This window comes from Entamoeba invadens (assembly GCF_000330505.1).
Source record: "Entamoeba invadens IP1 unplaced genomic scaffold scaff_1105074725937, whole genome shotgun sequence".
Classification (NCBI taxonomy): Eukaryota; Evosea; order Mastigamoebida; family Endamoebidae; genus Entamoeba; species Entamoeba invadens.
Genome location: NW_004443670.1, coordinates 119,667 through 130,282, shown reverse-complemented (window position 1 = coordinate 130,282; position 10,616 = coordinate 119,667). Strand labels below are relative to the sequence as shown.

Sequence of the window (10,616 nt, the reverse complement as noted above, 5' to 3'; positions counted from 1 at the left end):
CGCTGCACATCAACTTGTTCACAAAATACAACACAACACACAATCCACTCAGACTTCCTGGCGATGTTCTTGTGGTGTCGACTGCAAACATCCCATCGTGTGTGGTTGGTGGTATCATCTATGGCTATATCGGCGCTCTCTTCGACACCAACAAACGGACCATCGAGCGGTGGGTTTCTGCGCCACTTGGCACAACACTTCTCTTCACAACAACAACATTCATCCAAGACTTTCTCTTCAACGCGTCACTTGCAACACTGCCATCCCCTCTTACCACCTCACTCCCTCACAAATTCGCACTTCGCAGTGTAGCAGCCGCGTCTTCCGCAATCATCCCAAACTCGACACACAACACAAATGTCATTGCGTGGAACTCTCTCTTCCAAATTGGTTCCAATGCGGTCTTTGTCTTAATTGACCACTTCGTACGTTTTAATATCATTTCTTAAGAAAACAAACAAATACCAATCAATTGAAGTCAGTGCGTCTCCTGTGCGCCAAGCCACTGAGAAATCCGTTGCAATGCGTCTTCTTCCTCTCCATTCCCAAGTCGTGCGACTCGTAGATTCTTAGCTGTCAGCGGCTTCTTGTCTTCATCACATCTCTCCACATTCAACCCAGCACACACCTCAGGTGGACGAATTCCATAGTACTCGATTTTCTTTGGAGCTTCACCCAACACGTATTCAGCTTCTTGTTTTTCGCCTTCAACTTCCATTTCACTCAAATTCAGTTCTTCTCACTTATTAGTAAATGTACTATATTATAGTATTTGGTATAGTTTCTTTTACTTTTTGATGTGTCACATGTTATTTGGCTGTCAAATCGGGATCTATGGTAATATTACTATTACTATTTAATACTAATAAATAAACTACAAATATATATAATGATGAATGGCACAATAGCCGAGCAACTGTGCCACTCCTTTACCCAACGCGCTGAGGTGATTTTTTATTATTCATTTCGCGACCAATTTTCGCGCTTTTTTCCGAGTGATCCCAGGACGAATCCATATATGGGTGATATCTATTCCAAGGTCCCCACAACCACCGAGCAACATTACTTCTTTCAACTCTTCATAGTCTTTGTATGTTGTTCCATCACGATTTTGGACATGTGTTCATCGCAGCACATCCGCGTCGACTTTTCTATGGAAATTATAGTGACTAAGGTCTTTTACTATTTTATTTCCTTATTAGTTCTTTTATTAATGCTAGTCGATTCATATCAATTTCCATATGAAAGTGTGAAGAGTGCTGTGACTGATATAATTCTACTCTTTGTAGTGTGGCTGTCATTCATTTGGGAGGCTTTGAAGATCATTGAAATAGCAAAATCGTTATCAATGGTCTTCTTTGTCTTTCTCTTCCCACTCTTCTACACCGACACCTATTTGTGCTTCGTCAAAAACGACGCCTTTCTCTTCTGTTTCACACATTTTGCTATCGTGACGGCGTTACTCTTCCACGACATCATGTACTTGATGACTTCTATTAAAGTCGCTATTCTCGCAATGTCCCGCGACGTCTTCCTCTTCGTCTTCTTTGGAACAATTGCCCTCTTCAATGTCGATAAATCAGACGCAATGCCCTTGTTCTTATTGGGCCCAGCTATTCTTCTTGATGAATTAGCTGTGGTCGCTAATTTAGAAAGAGTCTACAAAACAGTCCCTTTGGCCTTAACTAAGCGACTCAATGTATATGGCGAAGTTGTTGAACAGTATTAACATATGTTTTGTGTAATCGTTCTTGTAAATCAAAATTTGCAATTAGTTCAATTGAAAGACTAAAAGTACTCAATATTGTGAACTGTTTTGAGTTTTAAAGAATAAAACGAGTATTATAATACTTCTTGGTATATTATAGTATATTATAGTATATTATAGTATATTATAGTATATTATAGTATATTATAGTATATTATAGTATATTATAGTATATTATAGTATATTATAGTATATTATGATATAATAATGACCAAAAAAATATAACAAGCACATAAATGATATAGAAAAGAAATAGTAAAGTATTAGTTTTCGTGTAATTGGTCGATAGAATCAGGGACATAAGGTTCTTCATCATCAGGGAAGAGAAGTTGCCTTAAATATCTTCTCTCCTCATTAAGAAACTTAATTTTTTGAGTCATCACAGACATGTTTGCCAAGAAGTTCTGTTTTTCAATTAAGGAGTTAATATATAACTGTTTGATTTGGTTCAATAAACTAATAGATCGTGTACGAATGTCCTCGGATTGCCGCTTTTGATTCAAAAACAACTCAGACACATCATCACTCATGTACTTCATTACACTCGAACACTCGTCGACTAAAAATTTGTTTAATGGTACAGCTAAGTCTGTTGGCAGTTCGATGCTTAGTTCCTCCTCAATTCCATTGAATGTCTGTTTGTTATTATTATTATATATATTATTATAAATATTATTATAAATATTACTAATATAACAACAAACGGAATTCTTTAATATGTAATTTCGTAGGATTTCAGTAAGATCATTACAATTTGAAGCTATCCAGGATTTCCAATATTCGTTTGCTGTATCTTTAGAGGGAGAGGTGACTTCATGAAAGAATTTAGAAACGTTTAATAACACGACCAATTGAGTCTGAGCTGCATTTTTCATAGCGGTCTCAATAAAGTCGTTGAAAGGGAGTGCGAAGACATAGACCATCATATATTTCATCATAGTGTGTCGCTCTATTTTCATCATAGTTTGATAGAGGACATTCCAACAGTATTTCACATATACGGGGACTATAACTCCATTCGTCAAGATAGAGACGACATCCTCTATTATCGACTTATAAGCTTTCATCTTCTTCTCACTCTTCGATGTCTGTGTGGTGTCTAAACCAACGTCTTTGATCTTTGACGCTTTCTTCATGTAGAACGATGAGAACTGTGCGTAGTAATTCTTCTGTGTGAACCCAATCAGAAATTTGTAGACTGACATGTATGGCGAGAACACAGCGTTGTCAAGTTTCAGTATAACATCCCGCTCTACACAAAATTTCAAGATCTCTGCAAGTTTATCATTCTCGTTATAAAACACCAAGAGCATCACGGCATTCAACTCTCTCTCTTCAGCTGTCACTTCTTGTCTTTGGATGTATTGGATTACAGCAGCGGTGATTTCGGGATTGAATGATAACAACATCTAGTTTTTTAATAATTAATATTATTAGAATTAATTTACTGTATTGATTCTGGTATAATATAGTATAATATAGTATAATGTAGTATAATATAGTATAATATAATATAATATAGTATAGTATATTTATTATGTTTATTATAATTATGATAAATATACTATAATTAACAATAATAATGACAACAAACATCCTTCCAAGCGCCTTGAGAGAAGAGTGGTGTTTCCTTTCTTAAAAATTCGTTTGGTTGTTCCTTAATAATCATTCTGGGAGTGATTTGACCGGAAGATCTTGAGAAAGAAGAGCGTGGACTTTTGGGTGAAGTGAAAGACCTGCGAGAAATTTTTTGCTTTGAGTCTTCGTGTGGAGAAGAAAGTGAAGTGACTGTGTTAAGAGAGCGTGGCGTAGATAAGGCGGATACTGTGGAGAATTTTGAGAGCAGACGTTTGTCTAAAGAAAGTGATGGCGAGTTTTTTGAGACTTTGAGATGGGGAATTTGCTGTTTCGACATGTCTGAATTGGAGTTTAATGTTCAAATGAAAGGGATGGGTATGGTATATTTATAGTATTTTTATAGTTGTTTTTATATGTATTTAACTATATGAACAAAACACGAATAAATTAGTTTTACATGAATGGATTGAATTATTGAGCTTTTCTTTTTGGTGTTTAGTTTTCTAATAGTTATGTTCTCATTTGTTATATAGTTTATCAATGATATAATAAGATTGTGTTTATTTGAAAAACAAAAAAATAAAAATAGGATAAGAAATGTTTTTAGAAGTAAAATATCCTTTACTCACAAAAATAGTAAAACGCTTGTTTTACTTTTTTTGATAACTAGAATGATACTAAGAAGAAACTACACATAATAGTTTATCAAATATAACAGAATTATAAATCGAAAAAAATTTTGATAAAACGAAGAAAATCAGAACAATTGAGGTATTAATAACTTTAAAAAATAAATACTTTTTAAAATTATTAAATTTTGATTGAACAAAGATTGAGAAGAACGGAAAGAAACAACATTTAAACGGCAAAAAAAATGGAAAAGTAAAGATGGCAGAGAACGATTTCTACCTTAAAAGGTTCAACATTTCGGTGAGTGCTGTGAAAAAGTGGTTTGAAAAGTTGGGGAATGAATTCCCAGAAGAGCTGAAGAGCGAAAATGTGGTAGAACTAATCGAGATACCACTCAGTGACGAGAAGAGCGTAGTCGTCAACCCGTTCTTCATTTGCGAGATGAATAAGCACAAAGTTGTCAAGATCGTCCCACACATGGAAACACTCAAACAATTGACTCCAAAATACACTGAACAACACAATCCAACTTACACATTTAACAGCAAATTTTATGAGATGAGTAGAGGCTTGATGTATCAACGCGAAGTCTTTCCATCAAACAACAACGACGATCCAGTGTTCGAAAAGGAAGAAGCAAGGATGTTGGTGGCGAATCGAGTGATCAGAATACTCAGAAAAGACTTCATCAGAATCGAAGACCCAAAAGAGGGTGGCCCCACACACAGATGGAAAATCGGGCAAATTCCAATTGAACTATTCACACAACTCATCGACTGTTTGAATGAGGTTCTCAACACTGAGCCGATGATCGTTCCAATCTCACCACCAGCGTTCGTGATCGGAGATTTGAGTGGAAGTTATGACGATGTTACGAGGATTATGTCGGCACTGCAAATTGTCCCAACAGGTACATTTGGTCCATGCGCCGTTGTTTTGGTTGGAGACTACATCCCGTTTGGACCGCACCCTCTTGAGGTCTTTGCTATGATCGCAGCGATGAAAATTTTGTGCTCCAAAAACTTTGTGCTCCTGTCACCACAATATCCGCTCAATAATTTGCCAAATGAGATGAAACCGTGTTTTGAAATAATCAAAAAGAAAATAGTTGATGAGTATGGAGACGATAAGTTGTACGCAAAGATCACACAGAGCATATCAAATTTCGGATTAGCAGCGCTTATTGATGGGAAAATTTTGTGTGTTCACATCGGGCTGCCAGTCAACGTTGCTCTCTCCTCTGACATGGTTGCCGAAATGAAAAAAATATCAAAAAGAACGTACGAACCGCCTGTCCAGATTGTGGAAGAAGGTGATGAGATGCACCCAACCGAATTTCTTCCCGAAGATTTGGTGATAAGAAACACAAAGTGCAATTTCATCATTCGAGGCGGTAAGTCATGTTCGCAGTTTTTGTCAAAGCACAAACACATGATTTTTCTGAAGAGCAATTGTCTAAACGAGCCGTCGAAAAGAAACGCTGGTGTTCTGGTCGACAAGGGGAAGATTCGTGTACTGATCGTTTCCAAACATTTCAATGGACTTGACAGCGACGTGATGAGCTCTGAATCGTGCTGAGGCTCAATAGTGTGTAACTTGTTTTTGGACACAATAAAATGAGAGAACTGTAATTTTTGGTTTCTGGCTAGAATTGATAAAAAATAACAAAAAGAAAAAAACACTCTGGTGTTCACTAAGAAAATTCATTGATTGTTGTTATTCTTGATGAACACCCCTGTAGTCCAACCAGACAACTCATCTTCAGACTCCGAAGAGGGACGTCACAAGGAGAGCCCTCTACCAATTGACGACGAATCGCGTCAGACGTTTTATTTGATATCATTGTTAGCAAAGCACTGTTGTGTACGTTTTATTGTGACACACCCACTACAGTCAACTCTCGCAGTCCCAAAAATCCTCGAAATATATATCAACGACGAGACAATCAATTTCCGTAAATTTATCGCGTCACTCTACGAGACCGAGCCGTCACTTCAACAACTTCTTACAACAACTAATAACTACATTTTAGACTTACTCCCAACTTTTGGGTACTCAATCACTATTTCTACATGCGGAGGATTTGACCACATCGAGTCGGTCGAGAAAGATCAACTTCTTGTCGCGAGCGATGTTGAAGTGAGATCGGTGGGAGACGCGTTGAACAACAAATTCTTAAACACAAAAGATACAATTGAGCTCTCTCCATCAACACAGTGTTTGTAGCGACTTGCTAAAGAATGCACATGGCTGTTTTTAATCTTTTTTTGTTAGTTTTGTTGGTATGTTTAATTTACGCCCATCTGCACTTTGTCCTAAAATTTCAAGCCGTTCTTTAATTTGCAATTTTTATACATTAATGTAGTAACTGAATCGTTCGCTATCATTTTTATTTTGGTGGCATCAAATTGCTACAAATAGTGCTTTCAACAGATTATGTGTTTCAGCCAAAAACAATAATTGAGAAAAAGTTTAAGTGAAGATCAATATCATATCTTTTTCTATATAAATACCCAAACCCAATAATAAATATTTGTTATTACGTTTGTAAAGTATAATATCATACAAGTTCAAAGGAATTGAATCATCCAATAATAATAAAAGTTGTTGGGTAATTGAATAACAATAACAACTTTCAGTATAATCTTTTTATGTTTAATTTGTTTAAAAAATCATAAAATACAATTTCCATAACTTTAAATTATACAATTATTAATCCTATTTTTTGTCTGTTAATATTAAGTCTTTTTGATTGAATGCGTAACACCAACTTTGTGTTCATTTCAAATATTTGAACATTTTTGTAATTTCTATATTAATGTATATTTAAGAAAGTTTCAATACTATTTTAAAAATAACATGTTTACTTTTTGGAAAATTGCATGTACGTTTTAGTTTATAATTTGCATGTTTGTTGATCATATCATTTTTTGTTTTGAACAGTTCCACAATAAACCAATTATCTATGTTATTTTTGTGATAATTACAAATAAAATTATTAATTATTTTAAGGAATGACCTTCTTGAGTTAACAAGTGTTGTATTTTCATTTTTATCAATTCATACAAATGCAAGGTTCTTGATGTTGCACGTTTCAATAAAAGATTTAAAATTTACTTTCATCATTATTATTTTGTTTAAAAAATGGGTAGTTTTTTTAATCCGATTAATGCATGTGAATATAAATATAGATTTGATGAAAAAACAACCCTTTTGCAATTTATGGCATACTTTAATAGAAACGTGAATAATATTTACTTTGCTGTTTTGAATATGTGTGGATGGGATATACATTAATCCTTTGTTTGTCTTTCCAAAAAACAATCATGATTAGAATGGTGATACTTAGTTGATGAAACAACATTTTTATGTTCTTAATAAAAAACAGTTTTGTGCTCTTTGAAATTTTCTAGAATGGTTCAAGTTTTTACTAAATTAATATTCAATGGAAAAAATTAACAAATTAAATTATCACAGTTATTAGGTATTGAATTCAGGCAAATTTTGATCAAAAATCACAGAAAACCGTCCTGAGTATGGAAATCAATTTGTGTTGCTTTGAATTTGTAACATTTTTATTTTAGTCACAAACTGAAAACACTTGGTGTTGGTTCTTTGGGAAAATAAATTAATTATTTGGCAAACAAACCCCAAGAATTCAATTATGCGTTTCCAATTAAATTTGTTATTGGATTGCATGGCTCGGAGCAGTCTTCTCCTTCAACCATCTCTTCGCCTTCGGGACTCTCTGTTCCCGATACGTCATGTGGAAAACAATCCAGTGAGTTTCCTGGCTCAAAGGAAGCTCTCCCATGACTCAAGTAAGTCATCAGGTCTTTCATACTAGAGATTGTGACATCCCTAATTATTTTAGGTAAGTCCAATCTGATCTTCAACAGCTTCTCTATCCTTTCCACAGAGAGCTTGTTTATCAGTCCGCTGATCGTTATGACCACTGGAACAGTGGTCACACTTCGCAGATTTCTTGCACCTCGAAGCTTCTCGCAAAGCGTGTTATATTTTGACACTTTTCGGAAGTAAGCAGTGGCGAGGTTTTCATCTTTTACAATTGTGACATCAATCACATAACCCTTTTTTGCTTTATTGTCTTGCCAATAAATGTCGGGTCTTCGAGCAAAGCTTTGCCTATCATCACAGAGCAGATTTCTTTCGGCAATGACCACATTTTTTTCACCTTCGTCGTACATGTCTTTGGGAGGCACAGTCATTGAGGTGTTCTCATCTATCCTCTTCAGCCTCTTCAGCAGTACCATGTGGATTTTGTCACAGACTACATTGTGTCTGGCTATTTGAGACTTCTTGGTCATTGGACAACTCAGCAAGATGTGTCATATGTTGGCAATTTGATTTTTGCAATTAATTATTTGGCAAACATAATTAAAAGTATAACCAAAAGTTTATAAACAAATTGATTAATCGTACAATCGATACAACATAATATTACAATCAAAAACTATAATATGGCGTTGTAAAGCAATATATTTAACAATAACGAATTTTGATTATTAAAATGTTTTTCAAGAATCATTATCAAATGATTTAAATATCAAAATAATAATAATAATATATAGTAATATATAATAATAATATAATAATAATATATATTTGTTTATAATAAAATATAGCTTATTTTATTAAACTGAACAGACATAATTAAAAAGATTCTAAAAAAATTCTTTTATTTAATAGTTAAAAAATTAAAATTAAAATTAATAAAGTGAAAACGAGAAAAAAGGCATTAAAATTATTCAATGACTATACCTAGGGTCCGAATGACCAACTTGGTTATTTTGCCGAATTTTGGTTGGGTTTTATCAGAATGCAGACACCATTTTTTTTCACAACCAAAAACTGAAGATAAAACCTATTCAAAAACTTAAAAAGGGGTAGCTTCTTTTTGTTTCGAAAATAGTTAATAATCCAAAACAGCTCATTTAAAGAACCGAAAGAAACAAAACCTAATAATGTCTTTGTTTAAAATATAAAACACAAAACTGTCTCAAAAAATTATTATGAACGTTAACTCGCCGACGTACCTAATCCCCAACAAACCAATACTGTTAAAAAGAGCAGTGTTTTTGTTTTTTTGAAAAAAATTATATTATACAGTGTAGTTTAATTATAGTAAAATGAAAATGGAATAACGAGTTCAAATCGTAAACTAAAAAACAAATAAAATGTGAAAAAAATGAAAAAAATATAATTTTATGACAAAAAGTAAAAAATGGCAAAATAAGAATACTGGTAAAATATAATAACATTTATTCCAAAACAAATAAATATGTTTTTTATACACTAAACAAAAAAAACTATTGGTTTTGAGTTGAAATGAAATACAAATTGCAAAAGATACATGAACACATCAGTGATAATTAAAAAACACATAAAATATATGTACACACAATAGTCTTTATAAAAAATAAAAAATTTTCAAAAAAATCCATTATATTAACTGTGTATTTTTTCAGACAATACGATGTAGCAAGATTTTTGACCGTTTTGTCTCTCTAAAAATATATTTTTTTCATCTTTTGGTATTTACCATATTGTGAGTAATCTCTTGGAGAGTGTTTATCAAAAGAAATTAAAATATAACAAGCAATCATTAAAAACAGTTTTTAGTGTCAAAGCTATTATTAATTTAATAACAATTTCCCTCTACTACAAATAATCCACATATTTTTATATTGTTGTCTAACTTCTTTTCAAATATATGGACTGTTTAACCAATTGTTTGTTATTGACTCTTGATATTTTGATGTATATAATAGCACATTTTTAATAATCTATTGAAAGGGGCGTTTAAAATGAATAAGGTAAACCACAACTATATTTTTAATTTTCCAAACAACAAAAAACCAAACTTCTTTGTCTATCAATGCTATTTTATTGATTTATTTGGTATATATTTTTAATTTTTGTTGTGTTTTACGTTATGCGTAATTTAGCTTTTTTATTGTCTATAACAATGTATACTTTATTATAATTATTCTTTATATTCGGGTTGCTTGATAATCAATTACAGATGCATCGCTGTCTGCAAAAGCGATACATAATAAATTCGTTTTATTGTTATAATATTTTACAACTATTTCGACTCTATCATTTTCACTATGACACAGAAACACGTTATTCAATGGAAATAACACCACTGTTATCAATTTGCGTCATTCTCTGAACATAACCAATTTTATTTTTTTTATTAAGACTATTATTATTTATTTGTTTTGTCAAAAAATATCAATTTTCACGTTTGTTATGTGTGCTTTTTGTCATTTTCTTTAGATTTTATGAATACTTTTCTCGGAGTTGGCAGAAATTAGTTTGTCTCGATAAGATTAACTATATTTTATAAACAACCATTTTTATTAATTATTTGTATTTTTATTGTTATTAAAAATTATAAAACTTTCAAGCAGGACACAATAATAATTTAGATATTGAGACACTTTTGAAATTAAATACAGAAATTGAATATTTTAAAACTATAAGCTACTACCATAATCAATCTCAGTTGATTTTACACGTTGACACTTAGACACAGAAATTGATTGGTGGATTGAATGTGTAATTTTTTAACATTCGCTGCATTTTGTGGACTTCTTTAATATTTTAAGTC

The 10,616-nt window shown here is 32.7% G+C and overlaps 4 protein-coding genes across 4 annotated transcripts; 3 read left to right on the top strand and 1 right to left on the bottom strand.

Annotated features, from left to right (window-relative positions):
• Nucleotides 1-1,117: 1,117 nt before the first annotated feature.
• Nucleotides 1,118-1,729, top strand: EIN_006240 (hypothetical protein; the record flags this gene model as incomplete). The annotated part of the gene is made up of 1 exon (XM_004260406.1): nt 1,118-1,729. One exon carries the CDS (start codon nt 1,118-1,120, stop codon nt 1,727-1,729), a length of 612 nt encoding a protein of 203 aa, XP_004260454.1.
• A 302-nt stretch (nt 1,730-2,031) lies between these two features.
• On the bottom strand, nt 2,032-3,177 carry EIN_006230 (hypothetical protein; the record flags this gene model as incomplete). The annotated part of the gene is made up of 2 exons (XM_004260405.1): nt 2,032-2,403; nt 2,473-3,177. The coding sequence occupies 2 exons, from the start codon at nt 3,175-3,177 to the stop codon at nt 2,032-2,034; spliced, it is 1,077 nt and encodes a 358-aa protein (XP_004260453.1).
• A 1,057-nt stretch (nt 3,178-4,234) lies between these two features.
• Nucleotides 4,235-5,554, top strand: EIN_006220 (protein phosphatase 2A, caeel, putative; the record flags this gene model as incomplete). The annotated part of the gene is made up of 1 exon (XM_004260404.1): nt 4,235-5,554. One exon carries the CDS (start codon nt 4,235-4,237, stop codon nt 5,552-5,554), a length of 1,320 nt encoding a protein of 439 aa, XP_004260452.1.
• A 147-nt stretch (nt 5,555-5,701) lies between these two features.
• EIN_006210 (hypothetical protein) lies at nt 5,702-6,202 on the top strand (the record flags this gene model as incomplete). Its single annotated transcript, XM_004260403.1, has 1 exon — nt 5,702-6,202. One exon carries the CDS (start codon nt 5,702-5,704, stop codon nt 6,200-6,202), a length of 501 nt encoding a protein of 166 aa, XP_004260451.1.
• Nucleotides 6,203-10,616: the final 4,414 nt, after the last annotated feature.